The 19,667-nt window shown below is 37.6% G+C and overlaps 2 protein-coding genes across 2 annotated transcripts; both read right to left on the reverse strand.

Annotated features, from left to right (window-relative positions):
• Window positions 1–897: 897 nt before the first annotated feature.
• Window positions 898–1,993, reverse strand: LOC113353813 (VQ motif-containing protein 4-like). Its single transcript, XM_026597298.1, has one exon. It carries the CDS (start codon window positions 1,727–1,729, stop codon window positions 1,025–1,027), a length of 705 nt encoding a protein of 234 aa, XP_026453083.1. The 5' UTR covers window positions 1,730–1,993; the 3' UTR covers window positions 898–1,024.
• A 141-nt stretch (window positions 1,994–2,134) lies between these two features.
• Window positions 2,135–6,003, reverse strand: LOC113348811 (dynamin-related protein 5A-like). The gene is made up of 8 exons (XM_026592689.1): window positions 5,502–6,003; window positions 5,097–5,288; window positions 4,786–4,992; window positions 4,260–4,688; window positions 3,899–4,126; window positions 3,608–3,806; window positions 2,782–3,481; window positions 2,135–2,660 (listed from the first exon to the last, which is right to left on the reverse strand). Exons 1-8 carry the CDS (start codon window positions 5,874–5,876, stop codon window positions 2,474–2,476), a joined length of 2,517 nt encoding a protein of 838 aa, XP_026448474.1. The 5' UTR covers window positions 5,877–6,003; the 3' UTR covers window positions 2,135–2,473.
• Window positions 6,004–19,667: the final 13,664 nt, after the last annotated feature.

Raw genomic sequence — 19,667 nt, forward strand, 5'->3', positions numbered from 1 at the left:
GCAGGAAGAAAAAGAAAGAAAAGAAAGTGGAGACGCCATTGTTAGCTTCTAGCAGGAAGAAAAAACAAGAAAAGGAAAGAGAAATTCTAGATCTGAAAATATAGGAGTGAGAAAGTAAATATGAGAATGATTTATTCTCTCTTACTTTTTGACTATATATATATGGTCCTTATCCAAAAGGGTATTTCTGTCACTACAAGATGACATTTACATCATCCATGACATCACCCTAAGACCAAACTATAATTTTTAGGACTAAACTATAATTTATATTACGAAATAAGAACAAACAGACAATTTACTAGGTCAATTAGACTAGACTCTCTCTAATATATTATTTGTAGGACCAATTGGTATTTCTTATATACTGATAGGACTCCGGAATTCATCAGACAGACAGAATGAACCGCTAGGAGTCCTACCGAACTTTTTTTTTAATTCAGTTCTAAATCAAAAGAATGAGGTGCCTTTGAAGTTTAAACACTGACCAAATACTTAAAAAAAAATGTTGGTCGATACTGACGCGCCAAAAATGCGAACTTTTTGGACGTCGACCCACAAGTCTCCGCGAAGAAGAGTAGACCATTCCAGACATGAGACATTCATCACTCGACCGGATCCAAGTATTGCAGCACCTAAAAGTCTCCGAGTCTGGGTCACTCACTGGATCCAAGGCAGTGAGTGCTCGTCACGGACAAATGAATGGGAGAAAAAAAGTACAAAGAAAGAGAGAATATCCTTATCATCTTTTTGCTCGATGAGAAATCCATAATGGCTTGCTTACGAAGTTCAAATGCAAACAACTAAGTCTAAAAAAAAAAAAAAAAAAAAATTAAACGAAAAATGTAATGAACAAACGAAAATATTAAGACATCAATCGAAGCATAGAAATGAGACCCACAAAATATTTGTATTTATTTCGCTCTCAGTTTCTTTCATTCTCTAATACATTATGTTATTTCTCCAAATTGAAACACAAATAGCATACAATTATAATAACTTCCTCAAACAACACGAAAACTGATCAAGAAGAAGAAGAACATGAAGTAGTAGAAGAACCTGAAAATCTAGGTGATGTAAGTGGAAATAGAGATAGTAATTGAGGTTCTGAATCTCTAGGGGTATTTGGAATTGATGGTGATGAGGATGGATGTAAATAGAATCCTTTCTCAGCAATTTCCTTTTCTTCTTTATCAACAACTACAGGAGATGATATAGTAGAAGTTGATGCAGACCTATTAAAACTATCCTGATGAAGCAGTGGTGTAACAGGGCTTAAAACAAGCGAAGGAAAATTAAGTATACTTGGTGATAACAATTCTATGTTTTTACTATCCCTTGGAGAAAACCCACTGTTCTGCTTTTGGTTGAAATTTGATCCGGGAGTGAAAGGACTGATCCTGATCGTGTTCTTGAAGCTGTTATTTCTTCTCTCAAATAAATTGAGTCCCTGTTTCTTGGGTTTGTTTTTAATGGGAGGAATTGTGCTCTTCGAAACCGGATCGACGACGGAATTGTGTGATGATTTTGTTGCATGTTTAGACGATCCAGTAAGAAATTGAACTACTTGTTTGAAAGAAGAAGTATCAGCTTGAATGAAAGTTGTACTTGGTGGGTATGAGTTATTGATAGTAATTTTACCATTGTTGATGTGAGATGCTGCTGCTGATGATGATGATAGTTGAAGAAACGGGTTCTGTTTTTCTTCTAGTTTTGCTAAGTTCTCCATTGATCAACACTAGTAGTAAACTTTCTGTTTCTGCAACTTTGTGGACTCGAGAGAGAAAGATGGTTTCTTTGCTTTCTACTTTTTCTTTCCAGAAAGAGGGAATTCATACCAACACAAGTTGACATTTGATTTATTATAATAAGATGCTGCTGGGATGACAATGTCTAGGTTGCCTTCTTCTCTTTCCCACTCTCTATTGTTTACTTTTGAGTTCTTTCAGATCTTTCCTGACAGGGTCATCCTAAAATACAAAATATTAAGGAGTCTGATTGAGTCAAAAGTCGTCAATGTTTGGTTCATTATCCTGGGTGTTGACCTGAAAGACCCTACTAACTACTAACCAAATTTTGAAAGTTCCTGTCAAATATATAACACTTAATTACCTGTAACACGGATTAAGGTAAGAATTCTTATTTCAAAACACAATCAAAGTGCTAGCATTTCTTAAGAAAATTCTTACTCCAAAACAGAATAAAAGTGCTAGTATTCTTAAGAAATAACTAAACCACATTATATCTCGTAAAAAATTGTTGGGGGAGGCAACTTATAAAACTTCAGAGAAATACTAATGGGAAGCACAAAGCAGCTCAAGCTGGAACCTAGACAAAAAGAAAAAACACAGTTCACTAGATGTGAAGAAGTGAATACATACTATACAAGCCTCGTTCTCCAAATCCTGTCTTTGCAACCACGAAAAGGGTTTTCCGCGAATAGCACCAAGTAAACTGATTGAAAATAGTCTATTCAAAGTGACCGAGCAAGATTTTTGAACTCATGCAAACAAGATTGCAGTATTTTTTGGCGCTTGTGGAGAGATTGCCTTTCATTCTGAAGGGCGCTGATTGCACTAGGTGCCACAAACATGTCCATGAATTTTTCATCATTCACAGCAAAAAGATCTATCCCAAGCGCAACCACCAACTTGTCCCTGCTGCTCACATTCACCAGTGAAAAAAATAAATAAATTAGATCAACGAAGAAGAATCAGAAAGCAGCATGCTCATGATTTGCTTTTGGAAAAATTTAATGGATCAGATAAGAGATGAGCTTACCAAGGAGTTAGGAATCCAGAGTTCAGTGTTGACGGTACACTTCTCTCAATAAGAACTTCACGTATGCGAGAGAAATATTGTGCAGCAGTAGAACAGATGTCAGAATAAGCTGAGCCTGATCTAGAGCCAATGTCACTGTTTCCAAATAAATTCTCGGGACCATTATGGAGTCGGCGGTGATCCAAATTCCTGCTGTTGGCCACCATTCTTGCGTGCCGCTTCTTTGCTCCAAGTTCATTGCTGTTTACTTGCTCTTTCTTCTTACCTACTCCAAAAACTAAATCACATGGTTGATCAGGAGATGGAGTCTCAGGTACTGTCAGCTGGCTTTCACGAAGAGCGTCTTTAGCGGTTGTACTCTTCCCTGGAGTGGTCTGCTGAGCATTTCTTTCAGGAGGAATATTTTCTTCATCTCCCATTATTTCATCTTGATCAGTTGTCTTACCATCAGATAACTCAATGCAAAATGGAGATACTTGCGCTTGATTGAATCTGTAGATGGATGACCCACCTTGGACATAACTTCCTAATAAGTCGCGTTCATAGCAGACCTGGGAGTATGGGCTTGTAACTGAATCAAGATGATGCCTTATTAGTTGCTTGCACTGGTTCGCGAGATCCTTCACGAAGCAATTGTACGAATGCCTTAAAGCACCATGAAAGCCTACATAACCATCCATATCACCATTGCTTCTTGTATCTGTTTCCATCAAGAGTAAGATGAACTATTAACACATGGTTTGTAAATATTCGTTGATTCAATTATTCAACAAATGCGTAAATACAGTAGGAGAAGGAAAACAAGAACTGAAAAGGAGCTGCTTACAGTCCGAAGAATCACGACTGTGATTGCGTTCAACAGCAAGATCAAAAAGATTTCTTAAAACATGTGCAAGCCGATCACAAGCAGTATCCAAAAGGGGCGCGATCCAAGACCTAGCAGCAGCACGTGCTATCTCTGCAGCCGCTTCTGTTACTCTCCCACCTCCACCACGGCCAGCATGGGCAAGTAATATATTAGCAACCTGTTCAAAGTAGTTAGATAAGTTTTCCCTTTAACCCAAGAGAAGATGCTAATAACTTCAGTAGTGGAGTAGGTAAGTAAAAGTAAAACTACCTTTTCCCTGGACACTGGTGGGCACTTAATTGAATAAGTAGCACAGCGAAATTCATGCATCACCCTCTCAAATGCTGCTCCTCCATAAAGCTTAAGGGTAGAATTTGGAGGTTTAACCTCGGCACTAACCCCAGGCCAACTGCCAATACCACTCTCCGACTGCTCCTCGGCAGTTGTTTTACCCCATTGCTCTGGGGATGGATCTGCTGCTCCATCAATCAATGCCCCCTTTGTTCATTAACAAGAAACAAATTCTTCTTAATGGTGTTTTTATATGCATTGTGATTAGCAATAGAATAAGAAGGAGAAACAATTAAACAAAAATAGGTTTTAAAAAATGAGAAGCATCAAAATTCGTTACCACGTGAGTACTTATAGATGCTGCGTGCATCATTGCAGACCTCCGAAGATAGGCAACATTAGAAGTAGCCCTTATCTTGGACTCTATTCTAGCCAAATCGGTGGTTACTTCATCACAACGCTGTTCCAGCAAAGCTAGGGTTGCTGGTGCAGATTCTCTGTACCTCTTTTGAAGCTCAGATTCTAAGTATTCTTTTAAACAGCCAAAACCAATGAACGGCTTAAACTTTTCTTCATCAAATCCTCCGTTAACACCCTCACGCAGATGACGAAGAATTTCTGAATCGACCTGACCAATTTGTCTGCGGAACTCCTCATTAGAAACAGTTCCCCTGTCCTTGGGCAGAGCCACAAAGTATGGATGTACACTATCACCGAGATAACCACTAGTACTCAAATATCGATCCACTTCCCACCTATCAGTAAACTCCTGCACATTTCATTACCGAGAAAAATAGCCTCTTAGACTTGTTAGTGATATCATTATTTCTTGTGTCAGTAGTCATGAATTCCACAAATAAGTATACCTTAAGCCTATTATCAAATTTGGAGACGACCACAATGGTCCTTTTAAATGTTGGGTCGATTTCCCGGACAGCATCCAACCAGAGTGATGAACACCATTCAACACTGCTTTGTTGAAGAAATACAAGAAGGCGATGAGGAGGGCTTGCTAAAGATTTCACCATTGACAGGATTTCATCAGGTGTATTTTCTGGTTCACCCTTCTTTGCCTGCATATTGCAGTAACAGCTTCATATCTTACGTTGACAATGATAACCACGATGAAAACAGTATAACACTCATTAATCATGAATAAGAAGTTGCAAAAACCCACCTTAAGAATGAAACCTGGAGTGTCAATAATAGTGAGATTGGGACAATGTGCATACTCAGCTCTCATGACAATCGGCTTAGCAGAAACTGTGGTTTTAGTCTTCTTGAGAAGCGCATCAGTCCTGGATTTGATTAAATCAGCAATTGTAGATGCTGACAAAACTGGACTTCCATATTCTTCAGAATCCTCTTCCTGTATTCCCTCGCCACAGCACAGTGGCGACAAAATTAAAACCATAGCTTGTGCAGTATAAGACAATTGGAATTACACCAAACAAACCCTAACAGTTTAAATTGACCTTTGTCATTAACAACAAATGAAAACCTAGATTGAAATACAAACTCTAAAGTTAAATAAATGGGAAAATAGTTAACAAAACCCTAAAATCCCAGATTAAGGACGAACCTGAAACCTGCATCGAGGCTCCAAGGCAGTCTGATCGTGAACCATTTGAAGAATGAGAGGTCTACGAGTACCCATTTCGACTTCACGAACATTGAATCGAAAACCAAGAAGAGCTTCAAGGAGAGAACTCTTGCCATCAGATTGGCCTCCAACGGCAACGATTTCAGGTATGGGGAGTTTCTCACCAAAAGCAACAGCAGCCGCTTGTAAACGATTGTAAGCTTCGAATCTGGATTTAGATTCGGATGTTGTTGTGGTGGAAGAATCCATGGAGTTAGGGTTGCGAGTCCTTCTAGAAATGGAAGGAGAAACTGAAACTGATCTAGGATTTGGGGTTTTTGTAGGTGTTGTTGGATGAGCATTTGAGCTTCCCATTGACGATGGAAATGTGGAGAAAGAGAGAGAGAAGAGAGAGAGGGGAGGGAATTTGAAATTTTGAATTTGAGTCCGATTAGTTCGAGTCTTCGGACTTTGGGAGTTTGGATGGACAACGAGAAGGACGTTAACGAAGAAATGGAATGAGATGTTGGATATGGATACTGATAAAGGTCCATTAAGGCCAAGTATTACGGGGATGCAAGTGGCGAAGTGAAGCATATATGACGCATGAGTAACTAGAGTGAGCTTAAGGAGTTGGCCTCGATGATTGAAGCACAGGGATTGTCCGTGCATTAGCTTAGAGTGATAAGCATGCAGGGCCAAGCGAGGCAGAATTCAGTAAAGCATAACAGTGGTGCAATACGGTTACAAGTTGGTTACGGGCCACACAAGCATGCCAATGACGCAAAACGAATTAGGATGGTTATAAAGTGAGTTTATAACCATGTGGAAGGTTCATAACCACCAAGAACAGGTGTGGCACCAGTTGGTGTGACAACACAAAAGGTGGCAGTTAGTTGGCGGTTATGGAAACCACTTTTGGGACACATGGTTGATTCATGCAGGTGCAAGTGGTTGCGCAGAGTTTTGGCCTGATCCTAGCATGTATTAATAGCTTAGGAATCAATAATGTTAGTGTTGTTCGATTGAGAGGAAAAATACTAATGTAGAGAGTGTTTTAGGCATTCACCAAGAGGGTGAATGGCCTATTTGGTCCATGTGATGGACTGTTTTGTATAATCTTCCTTAATGCAATGAAATGGGTTTATTGTGTTAGTTCTTTGTGTTCATTATGTTGTTGATCTTGTGTGAGAAGTGTTGAAGTGCATGGCAGAACCTCTTATGCTTATGGGGGCATGAAGAGTTGGAGAGAAAGAAGATGAAGACTTCCGTTGTGCAAAGCCTTTAGAGTGAAGGCGGATGCATATTTTGATGCAAGTATGCAAGGCTGAGTACTTGTGGGTGATGTTGAGTCACTGAACCATAGAGTATTTCCGGTCGTGTCCCATGAAAATTTTAGGCGATTAAATGGGCGTGTGACAGCAGGTATCAGAGCTGTGTTAGGGGACACGGTTGCTAATTTTTCTCTCTTTTACTCATGTTGGTATCATTTGTTTGTCAAATTCAGTGGTGAATTGTTTGGGTTTCGCTAGTATGGAGACTAGAAGAAGTTGGTCTTGTGTGGATAGATCAATTGGAATGAACTTTGAAGCTTGAAGTAGCAACATGCCATGAAAGCTTATGACAAAGGTGTCAAAATTCCAGCCCAAAGTATTAGACGAACATGCGAGGATCATTGAAAACCGGGTTTTCAAGTGATTGCATGACAAAACTAAGGAGTATGTTGACTTCTATGGTGCAAGTCAGGTGTTAAAGACCATGTTTCTCACAAGTATGCAAAGATTAGGCATTTGGAATGCATATCTTTGTGATGTTATCAGTAGCGAATACATTACAAGTTGTTATGGGAATTTTAGGGGAAATTTCTGAATACAAAGAAGTTATTGGCCTTTGCAGTGGCAAAGAAGATGGAGAACCTTTTCTATGCGATAGAATTGAAGGTGTCTCATTGTATCCAGTTGGTTGGAAGATTATGGTTATCTCTCTTGAATGCATGTACCTTGGTGGTAGTGCAAAGTCTGGTTGCAAACCAGCATGTTTGTGGCAATGTGATGCCATGAAGGAAGAATTGGATGGCCAATTCTTATCTAGCATAAAGCTTATTGAAAGACTGACAAAAGAAGCGCAAGTTAGGGGAAAACCGATACACCACGGTCTTCTGTTTGCAAAGAGTTCTTCGTTGATGCTAGATGCACACAAGCAGTGTGCTTGCACCTGGTTTATGAGTGGGGTCAATATGCTTGTACAAGGGTGTCCAAAGACCTGCATTTGATCATAACCACAAGCGGATGTTCTTGTCAACTACAAATCAGTACTGCTACCAAGCTGATTTTGGAGAAGAAGAAAGACAAGAGTTTCCAATTGTGCATGGGCAGTAAAAATGAGTTCCAAGTTTGAAGAAGAATGCGGTATTCTTGCTTTATTGAACGTAGGCAGTGGCGCCTCATTTGCAAGGATTATGTCCTTGTTAAAAAAGTCCAAAGCGTTTATCCGCATAAGTCATTGAGTGATATGAATTTACTGAGCTCTATGGTGATGCTCAGAATCACCAAGTTAAGTCTGTTCCAGTTGTGCAAAGGTGCACAAGTTTGTGTCAAGATTTGAGTGCTAATTGGCATAGAATGTATGCAACAGTAGCATGCACCGAATGAGATTTGGGCATGTCCAAGATGCATGATGCGATTGGAGATGCAAGTTAGGCAAATCATAGATGCATGGAAAAAGAATGACAAAGTAGTGGTGATGCATAAAGATGGCATGTGGCCATTATTGAAGAAATCTTCATGAAAGCTAAAGAAACTTGATAGCATCAGTTTGAAGGAGTATTCAACTAAGTATCAATTATATTATGCTTCGTTATAGGAGTTGCATAAGAATGTTGATAGTTGGAAGAGTGCATGTGGAAAAGTGAGTTTCTACATTGGGGACAGTAGGTGTTGTCTCTCTTCCTTTGTTGCTTAGAAGCGAAGTTGAAGTCAGTATTGCAAGGCTTGTTAGGTATTACAAGTTGCAATCAGTTGGCGCAAGTATTTTCTCAAGTTTGAGTATACTTTCAGTTGGGTCGAGTGGACCTTGGTGTTGGAATGAAGTCTCTCTATGTAAGGTAGTAGTGAATGAGGGTATTTGAGATGAAAGCCTTGCCTCTTTCATTCAAAGTAAATCTAGTTCGCGTGGAAGATGCTACATAGCATATTAAGCCAAAATATGCAATAGAAGACGCTGAAAGTGAAAAGAAGCAAATATGGGAGTTGGTGGCACAGTCGAGTTTGTTGTTGGGAGTTATGTGGAAGTGTGAAGGCATTTGGCAGCGAATGCATGGAGTAACGCAGCAAGAATGAAAATGTAAGTCCATCAAGTATATGAGTTAAGAGTAACTCATTGTTTGGAAGAACGTGATGTTGTTTTTTCGTCACATTAAAGCGTAGCCGTTTGAAAGAGAAAGTGATGCTTAAATTGCTGGTTTCAAAGGCGCGTGAAGAGGATGCCTGGCCCAAAGAGCCGTTGTGATGTCACGGGTATCCTAAGTCATGACTATAAAAAATTCATGCATTTCAATCATAATGTTGCAACAGTGCATGCAAATAACAACAAGGTGCGGGTTCTTTGGAATACAGATGATGTAAGTCCAAGAAGGTAAAGTTTGCAATATGATTTGGAGGCCAAATCTAGTGAAAGTCCTAAAGTTTGCAAAGTGCAGCAAAGGCTATAGATTGTGGAGCATACCAAGAGCGGTATGGAGTCATAGAGTGCATACCTTAAGGCATGGCATGTTTGGCGTAGGCGCATATGATTGAAGAATGAGGCCAAGTCTTGTATAAGTCCTGTTACGTTGAGTGGTGCAACTAAAGTCGGAAAATGAAGGCATAAGACAATGGCAATGATCAGTGCGATCAATTAGGAAGAATCATTGCTTGCGTACACTTAGGCGCAAATGATTCATGCGAAGTTCAAGCATAATTCAGGGAATTGGCAAGAAGAATTTCCAAGTTGCATTTGGGTGTTGATATGCGATTGTAGTTGAAGTTGGAGCGTAGGACAACGTGACACCAACAATACAAGTCAGTAGGATCAACGTCAAGGCAGTAAGCTAAGTGATGGCATATGGTACTAGGCAGAAAGAGTTGGCAAGAATGAAGGCCAAACAAGTTTGCTGAATTCTGAGAGTAGCTCAGAAGTGTACAAGGCCGGAGAACAAGTATATTGAGTATACTTGGTTGCGTTCAACGAGGACGTTGAAAATATTAGGTGGGGGAGGTCTATTACAGGGATGCAAGTAACGCATAATAATTACGCGTTACAGAGTTGTAGGCCGAGTCAGTGTGCAGCCAGGATGGCGCGACACTGCGTAGACTGTCAAGTGCTAAGAATGGCATAACCCCGCAGGGACAATGAAGTGCAAGGGTAGCACTACATTGTAAATGCATTTGGCTAAGTAATGAAGATATTGGACGACACAATGAAGCTTCATTAAGTAAAAGGCAAGACAAATCCACAGTTGCAAGATGCAACATGCAACATGCAACATGCGAGTTGGCATGTTGGCAAGTGGCATGTTGGAATGTTCGTGGAATTGAGTATGCCCAAACTCAAGGACGATGCAAGCACGTTGAACAGACTCAGTATTAGTCTATGGCATTAATTCAAGGCTGGCGAAATCTTGAACAATGCAAACAAGTTGGTAATGCAAGAGTTGCATTGCTATTGTCAAGGTAATTGGCGAAGTGAAGCATATATGACGCATGAGTAACTAGAGTGAGCTTAAGGAGTTGGCCTCGATGATTGAAGCACAAGGATTTTCCATGCATTAGCTTAGAGTGATAAGCATACAGGTCCAAGATGGCTGAGCTTTGGAGCGAGGCAGAATTTAGTAAAGCACAACAATGGTGCAATATGTTTCAAGTGACGGTTACGAGTTGGTTACGGGCTTCACAAGCATGCCAATGACGCAAGACGAATTAGGATGGTTATAAAGTGAGTTTATAACCATGTGGAAGGTTCATAACCACCAAGAACATGTGTGGCACCAGTTGGCATGACAACACAAAAGGTGGCAGTTAGTTGGCGGTTATGGAAACCATTTTTGGGACACATGGATGTTCCGTGCAGGTGCAAGCGGTTGCACAAAGTTTTAGCCTGATCCTAGCATGTATAAATAGCTTAGGAATCAATAATTTTAGTGTTGTTCGATTGAGAGAAGAAACACTAATGTAGAGAGTGTTTTAGGCATTCACCAAGAGGGTGGATGGCCTATTTGGTCCATGTGATGGACTGTTTTGTATGATCTTCCTTAATGCAATGAAATGGGTTTATTGTGTTAGTTCTTTGTGTTCATTATGTTGCTGATCTTGTGTGATAAGTGTTGAAGTGCATGGCAGAACCTCTTATGCTTATGGGGGCATGAAGAGTTAGAGAGAAAGAAGATGAAGACTTCCGTTGTGCAAAGCCTTTAGAGTGAAGGTGGATGCATACTTTGATAAAAGTATGCAAGGCTGAGTATTTGTGAGTGATATTGAGTCACTGAACCACAGAGTATTGCCGGTCATGTCCCATGAAAATTTTAGGCGATTAAATGGGCGTGTGACACCAAGCACGGTGGCTGGGTGTTTCCATTGGCTATAACTTAAATGTAGAGCGAAATGAAAAATACATTGCACCTCACAATAGAAAATAGACATCGCTTAGCTTATTGAGACGGAAACTCAGTCCAAATTGTAAATACGAAAAACTGATTTTCCGTGTACTGTTTTTTATTTCGGATATACATATGAATCTAGAAATTTCGTAAAATTTAGGTTTGTTAAATAAAAGAAACGAATACGTTTTCGTCCAAAACCGTACAAAAACTTAGTTTCTGTAAACTAAAGTCCTACACGAAAATTAAGTTGTCTTATCGCTTAGCTTAAAGATGGATCAAGTCTGATTCATTCTTTAGCGAAGCGGAGCGAGGAGAAATCGCCACATTAAAGCCAAACGAAGTGCCATAATAATTGAATTTCGCTATAATTAAGTTATAGTGAATTGAAACATCAACCATAATGTTTGGCGTTAATAGAATTTATCACTTATCATTTCACCATCGTATTTTCAAGATTTCATTTGTTTTATTTATTTTGGAGCTACTTGGGTTGTGGGATAGCAGATGTTTTAGTTTCTTAAAATGATTAAGATTACGTTATCTATCGCAGTGGAAAATATATGAATAAAGTAAAGAGGCAAAGAGAGGTTTCTATTGATCAGGATAATAGGGTTACATGGATACAATTTCCTTATATACATCTAAAGGTAAACTCTAGATAACTAGATGGACCGAACATCCATGGGTCGTAGGCCGTGTAACACTCCCCCTTGTGCGGTTCAATAACAAAACTTTATACATAGTGCTTCACATATAGTGCTTTGAATGTAGTTCTTCAAATGTCGTTCTCTCCTTGATGACTTGTGCCAAAATCAATTGCCTTACTAAAACTTTGACAAGGAAAAAACTAGTGGGATAAAACCTTGGTACAACTCTTCACATATAGTACTTCACATGTTGTCTCGTACTTTACATGTAGTTCATCACATGCAATACGATCTTCAAAGATCGATGAGTCTAAGTTAATTGCCTCGTTAAAACTTCTTCAGGAAAACCCAGAGGGACAAAACTAGAACTAAAGAAAAAGAGTACAACATTAAGCAAACTTAGAACATAGTTGGACTCGAATATGTTGCCTTATTAAAACCTTGATAAGGAAAACCCAGTGAGATAAAACCTTGACGAAGGGAAAAGAGTACAACGTGACAGATGCAAGTAAAGGTGATCCGTTGTAGATGATCACTTTGCTCTGTTGAAGTTGAATAGTAACTTCACAACTCTTAAGGCAGAAAATCCTAGTGGGAAAAACAACAGCCTTAGCTGGGAAATTACATTCCTGGTGTTTGTTGTTGTCTCATTAAAAACCTTGTCGAGTAACAAAACCTTGTGGGGAAAGCAACCTCGGTGAAGGAAAATAGTTCAACACACCATTAGATGCTCCCCCTGATGTTAGACAATTTTCATTAGTCTAATGCAGTCAAAAGGAGTTGATCACACTTTACTTTGGTGTCGTGAATGTTTATAAGACCATGTTGTTGATTCTGGAAGTTACGTTGCTTAACAGAATATCGCGTTTCATTTCTTTGATTCAGATATTTTCAGTAATATCAACGCGATTTTTATGTCTTCAACGTTCAACATACTTGATGTTTTTAGTGTTGTCTCGCTAAAAACCTTGTCGAGTAACAGAACCCTTTGGAAAAAACTGAAAGAGTACAACACAGCTTCAATTTCTAAGTAAAATATGTCGACATCATATCCTTGGATCCTCCCCCTGATGTCGGCATCTCCCCCTGATTACTTTTAGAGTTTTTCCAGACAGTTCCTTTAGTCATGTACTTTTCGAAAATCAATATCGGTAATGACTTGAAAAATAGTCTACCATATCTCGTCCTGATTAATTTCGTTGGAGCAGAGATTATTATTCCTTCATAATTGACAACTATTGGATTGCATTTTCATTAGCATTCCTTTTTATGTCTTTGCAGTGATAAAACAATCTTATGTCAATGACTACTTTTAAGTACATGATTACATTCACTATACCAGCTGAGCTATATCTAGCTAACAAGTTCCATGAGGATGTAAAATTTAATCGAGTATATTATTATATTAAGCATAAAAATGCATCTATTGTACTTAGATATGGGAATTTCATCTCCCAACACATCTTCGTCATCTTACTTTAGACGAAATGGTCACTTACTTACATTTAAACCTCGACTAATCATGGGAGTGCTATCAAGATGCATGTATTTGTTAAATTTTCTGACAACATTAGACATATGAAAACTAGTGGAATAATGTACCACAAGCTCAGTATTCGGTCGAGCTTTCCTCAGATTTTTCATTTCAAATAGATTTTAAGGTCTCTTATTACATCAAGAGTACCCATCATTATGTACCATCGACATAGATAGCTAAAATTCCAAATCAGGAACTTTCTTGTGAATACGCAAGTAAAAATAGCTTACTTGTCTATGCCCTCCAAATCAAATAGCCACTTAGACGGGTATACCACATCCGCCTGATTGCTTCAATCTATAAGTGAGTGTTCTATCAAACTGTAAATGCACTATGTGGTTTAGAGTCACTTGATTTGGGCAACAAAAGGCTATCAAATACTTTTATAAATATATGTGATCTCTTGATTCTTTCAGAGATACGTAACAACCACATGCATATGCTGTATTTCAAGTACTTTTGAAATTACCAAGCTAACTAAGTAGCGGAACGCTATAACGTTAATTACAAGAGAACAATTCCAGGGCTTTGTGAGGAACCTCGCGCCACAAGGCGAGTTTGTATACTTTAAGACTACTTTCTTATTATTATGAAAAATTAATCATGTATGTCCAATAGGCTTTACACTTGGTTGGTTAGCACTACCACACCAAATACATGTATATTTGTCAAAGAACCAAGTTCTACCTGGATTGTATAGGCTAAATATGCTCTTCATTGACATTAAGCAACAAGGAGCTTGGTTCGATCTCATCTTGCTCTATTTCCTTAATCAAGTGTATATGAAATAAATTATCAATATGCTCGCCTGATCTTTCCATTGACCCATGTGCATTATCATAATCCAGTTGGGATGTCATTGTTCTCTGGAATCATTAAATTTCGGAGCGTCCTCCAGTTTGATTCATGGACATATTAAGAGACAATCTTATGATATGATTTCTGATGATATAAATAAGTTGTGCCTTACCCACCTAATTCCTTTCTAGGTGAGGATTGATCGAACCAAGTGGTCTCTCCAACTTCCTTTATGGAGCCACGGCCTCAACCACACTTCCAATGAGTGTAGTTGCAACACCTTAGTCTATGGTGTATATCCCTTATTGAGGATTAGTCTTGCAGGTAGGTTTGCAGCTGGTAGGTGTGATCTCATCACTTTAGCGACATCAGTGTACATTCTGAAAAATCGATTATTCTTTGTCACTTTGCATTTACATTTGTGGAGTACAAGAATCAATATGAGACACAGTGGGAATACACCAAGACAATTCTTGTCGTTCTCTTAGAAAATATTTTTTCTTATCTCCCCCTAACGACGGGAAGACTGTCTTATTAAAGTGATAACCCGCAAATCTAGTGGTAAGAGATCTCCTGCCAAAAGGTTTGAAATGCGGATAATTTTTGGGAACTCATTTCCAACATAATACTTAACAGTTTTGAAGAACCATCATAGTACGATGGGGAGTCGTACTGGCACATATATAGTGCAACCAAAAATGCGTAAGAACACGAATGTCAGATTTAAATCCAGTTATCAATTGGTACGCATAAAAGGTTGACTAATATTGGGTTCTAAAACGAATTAAGTAAAGATGCGTGTAATATTGCATACCCCCAAATAAAGAAAAGGTAGGTTGGTATGCATAACCTATTCCTTAGACACCATCTGTAACCTTTGATGGTAGCCTCTACGAGACCATTGGGTATAAGATGCTCTATATTGATCCTATTAAGCATGCAATATTCATCAAGTCCTTTTGATATAAATTCTCTAGCATTAGCAAGGTGGTGAGCCTTTGCATGTTGCATTATGTAATATGTGCTAGGAGTTTTACAAAAAAAATTAAACGCATCGTTTGTTGTGAGCAATAACTGATTCAATGCGTCGAATCATCCACTATAGCCATAAATCACATGAATGGTCCGCATTCTGCATGGATTTATATTCACCAACAACACTTTATTTCTTTGAAGAATGAGTTATTTACCGTTTGCATCTAAGTAAAACAGGATGGTCTCAATCATGTTTTACTAAAGAAAGACTTTGTAAGATGAGTGACGTGCTTTCTTACTCTAAAGCATAATGGGGAGAGGCAGCGCAAATCTAGTAACTTTAGAAATCACTGATCGTGATAGATGTCGTAACTTCGCATTCTGTTAGTTCTTTGTCATGTACACTCAAATGAAATGATGCCCATGTTAGTACTTTCAAAACGGAGCATCATTTCACAACCAATGTGCCTTATGGTTATGTCAAAGTCTTTATGAATTAATACCACTCAGTTCATTGTTGTGATTAATATGGATTCAGTAATTTAAGTTCGAGTGATTTATAATTCACTAGATTGACACATTAATTTTATAATAATATGCTTCCTTCCACATTCATTAGAAAAAATTATATATATGCAATCAACTCCATTCTCACCGTAAGTTTCCAAAAAAGGTAGGTAATAGTTCACACATGAACACCCTTTGAACTTAACAAGGTGTGATTAGCCTTTAGTACATACAGAGATTCTGCGAATTTTAGTCTTTGCAGCCTATTGGAAACAGATTTTTGAGCAGTGCTTCGCTCGATGATCCAGTCATCGTAGTCACGTTATAAGGAATTAGTTCAACAACTAATGTATATTCCTTAAATTAGTGGAAGAAAAACTACTATCAGTTAGACATTTCGGTCTTGAGAGTTTTAATAAGTGGTGTGGCCTTATTACGTAATTAACAAAAGTGGGATTCAACTCAATACATATATATATATATTACGTTTCAGGGGAATGATATACGTTTCACCCAATATATCTCAAGTGCTTCAAAGAATTTATATCTCATGTTTTCATTCCATAAGTGCAGACAGCGAATCTGGTTCAACTGAATAAGATAGTCAATTGGCAAGGCAAAGTTCTTGTTGTCATTAAAGTTGATGTGAAAATTGGTTTCTACTACGGTGCACACACTACATTATATATACCAACACCTATGACCAGGTGCATTTCCAACTCTTTCATTTATGATGGGAGCTAGAATTACATTTTAGCTGATCTCGTGTTCGGTTGATACTTGTGTATTGGTGTTATTACTAGAATTTGATCCTATTAGAATTAAATTCTTCGTCTCATGATACATATGTCCCTATGCACATATTTCGCTATGCCATCAAGTGGATTACATCCCACGGAACATTCAAATTTGGGGAAAAAATATCAAGTATCCAATAATGGTGTTCAAGTACTTCTGAACCCCAAATGAATACATTGGAATCGAGTTGGTACAACCAATTGAACTAAAAAAAACATCATTTAACTATAACCAATATCATATTCAAGAGAACAAAATAACAACAAAACCAAAATTCTTAATGGTCGAGATAAACAGTCATAGTTTAAGTTGTCCTTTTATATGATATGGACTTATCTTAAGACAAATAAAAACAGAACTAGGCATGTTCTATAAACAAATAAATAATCCTAGCAAGTATCCAACACTAAAACCCACAATAATTACAAATCTCAGTCCAGGCTTTGGTTCCAACCATACATACACCGGACCGGAACCCACTCAGGCATGCACAGCCTACTACCAGAATGAAACATGATAGAGCTATACCGGGTTGGGACGGACCGAATTGACTGGACCGGGTTGGTACGGACCAGTCACAGAAAGATATCTCGATCGCGAACAGATGAACACCTTAAATATGGGACGCCAGCATATGAACAAAGATTGATTAATTAATCATATGAGTAGTATTTCATCCGGATTATGAGTGGGTATTATTAATCGTGTCAGATTGAGTGGGCACCATATGAACAGGCTTTCCTCTTTCACCCATTTTCTTTCAGGATTGAGCAGACAACAGATCCCCTTTTCCAAATCCCTAATTACAGACGCCCTATACCTCCTATGAAATTTTGCGATAACAATTATTTTATTTTATTTTGCAAAAGCTGTGAGATTCTCGGCTTGATGAAAAAAATCATCAATTCCAACTTTAGCTTCACAATAGAACTCGTGCTGATAACGTATTGCAGTGGAAAATATGGAGAAAGTAAAGAGGCAAAGAGAGTTTTCTATTGATACGGATAATAGGGTTACATGGGTACAATTTCCTTTGTATACATGTAAAGGTAAACTATAGGTAACTAGATGGACCGCACATCCATGGGCCGTAGGCCCTGTAACATTATCTTTTTTTTTTTGAAAAAATTATCTTACTTCTTATTAAACTGTGAAATCTAATTTATTTTAAAATGGCTAAATTATCTTTCATGTTAAGCATTTAGTTTGTCATAAAAAGGAGATCGCACCTTTTCTGAGTTATATATGATCAACCTAGCAGGTATAGAAATAGAGGTTTAGGGACAAAGCCTTATACCAAAATGGTATATAATTTTTGAGCGAAAAAAATCATTTCTTTTTGGATAATCGAGTTGGACCTGGTCGATTATGAGATTTATTTTCTGCTCGTGTAGAATCCGTTACAATCGTCCACGTTCTGAACCTTGTACCTAGACAATTATGAATCTTGTTTTCCATTTGAAGAACACACTATAATTATCTAAGTTGTGAATTTTGGACCTAGATAATTAGAACTTTGTTCTTCCTTGAAGTCAGCTAGTTTGTGAATCTTGGACCTAGCTGATTGTGGATCTTGTTCTTTGTTTTGAAAAACACATTACAATCGGTTAGGTTGGACATTTTGGACCTATCCAATTGTGAGTCTTGGTTTTTATTTTTGAAGAGCAACATCACAATCGATTAACAAAATGAATTAAAAAACTTTTATCATGTTATTAGCTGGGGTAAACCTATACCAACCATGTAGGATCCCTAGGGCTTACTCGTGATCAAACTTTTTCTTTTCTTCTATAAAAATACTATTTTAAACAAGTTTCAAACTCAAACCATTCATATCAACCACCAATTACTCCATCATGGTACTTTATGATGACCTTGTTTATCAATTTATGTATCCTAAAAAAATGTGCTTTCATATTGCCTAGAACTGGTGATGGTGATACACTTCGAATAACCAAGTTGATATAATGGGGTAAACCTCCAACAAAGAGCTTAAGTGGGTAAACAGATCAAACTATCATTATTACTATTGAATAGAAAAACATTGAAGAAACGATTTAATGAAAAGATGAATTGACTTCTCGCTAGACAAAATTAAAATTGATACTAAGCGCCATATCATTGAAGGAGAGATCATTTAATTAATAGAATTTGTCACCAAGATGCTAAATATGCTATATAATATAGTGCCAGTTAATAGCAACAGTCTATAGAATCGATAAAAACAATTTGGTCCTTTATCACAAGGAAAGTATTTTGATTTAGTCGGTGGTTATTAGATTTTGATCTTTGTCAAACTCTGTTTTTTGTAAACTTATTTTTAAAATTAGGGTACTTCAAAGTCAACCTATTTAGTATTTATATAACCCTTAAAAGGACTAGAACTCACAACTTTTTTTTGTCTGCATTAGACTTTATATGTTGTTATTTTGAGTTTCCTCTCTTTACATGAATACATAAAATCATTTCTTTCTCGGGGATTGAATATATAAAATGTTTTCTCACCTAACCTTGTTAAAACTCATGTTTTTGTCAGCGTGTGTCTGTGATTCGGTATGTGTTTTGCAAAATATAGATAACTATTGTGTAATTTTGTTCACATTTATGCAGGTTTTATTGCAACAATTGACATCAAAATCCTAGGTTACATTTTTGGACACAAGATATTATTAAAATTATTGGGAAGGGTATTGTGAATTGGCTGCATAGTTATGTTAACATTTCTGGAGGTTTTGGCGCAACAATTGGTATCAAAAATTTAAGATACATTTTTTAATTAGGGTATTTTTAAAATTATCGTGAAGGGGTCTGTGAAATTACTTGGGTTACTGCTAATCTTAACAGGGTTAGTTTGTTATCTCTGTTTGAATTTTTTGAGCCCACAAGTGAAACATAGCAGCTAAAAAATACGTTGGAGAAACAACGGTATTGACACTAAGGATAATCAAACAAAATAAGAAACACTTGACTCTCATAGAGCACAACTGATTAATCAAGGTTGAAAAGTTTATCGAAACCAATAATTTCGTTATGTGGACGTGAATGTAATTGTACATCTTGACCTAGACGAATCTCTAGAAAGTCAGACCAGATCATGATTGACAAGATGTTGAATAATCTCAGCAAGTTATATCTCGTTTAAATTAGAAGGTATTTTTCAACAACGATAAGAGTGAACCATAGGTACAAAACTTCAGCTAAAAAACTTCGAAAAAATTGAAGAAAAAAATATTTAGTAAATAGGGTGGCTACTAGGATACAATCTAAGA

Source organism: Papaver somniferum, chromosome 2, assembly GCF_003573695.1.
Source record: "Papaver somniferum cultivar HN1 chromosome 2, ASM357369v1, whole genome shotgun sequence".
NCBI classification, from domain to species: Eukaryota; Viridiplantae; Streptophyta; class Magnoliopsida; order Ranunculales; family Papaveraceae; genus Papaver; species Papaver somniferum.

Coding starts and splice junctions, on each gene's coding strand:
- LOC113348811 (XM_026592689.1), bottom strand. CDS start 5,876: ATGGGAAGCTCAAATGCTCATCCAACAACACCTACAAAAACCCCAAAT. Junction 3,807..3,898: donor CACCAGTGTCCAGGGAAAAG/GTAGTTTTACTT, acceptor TACTTTGAACAG/GTTGCTAATATATTACTTGC. Junction 2,661..2,781: donor TCTGGATTCCTAACTCCTTG/GTAAGCTCATCT, acceptor GAATGTGAGCAG/CAGGGACAAGTTGGTGGTTG.
- LOC113353813 (XM_026597298.1), bottom strand. CDS start 1,729: ATGGAGAACTTAGCAAAACTAGAAGAAAAACAGAACCCGTTTCTTCAA.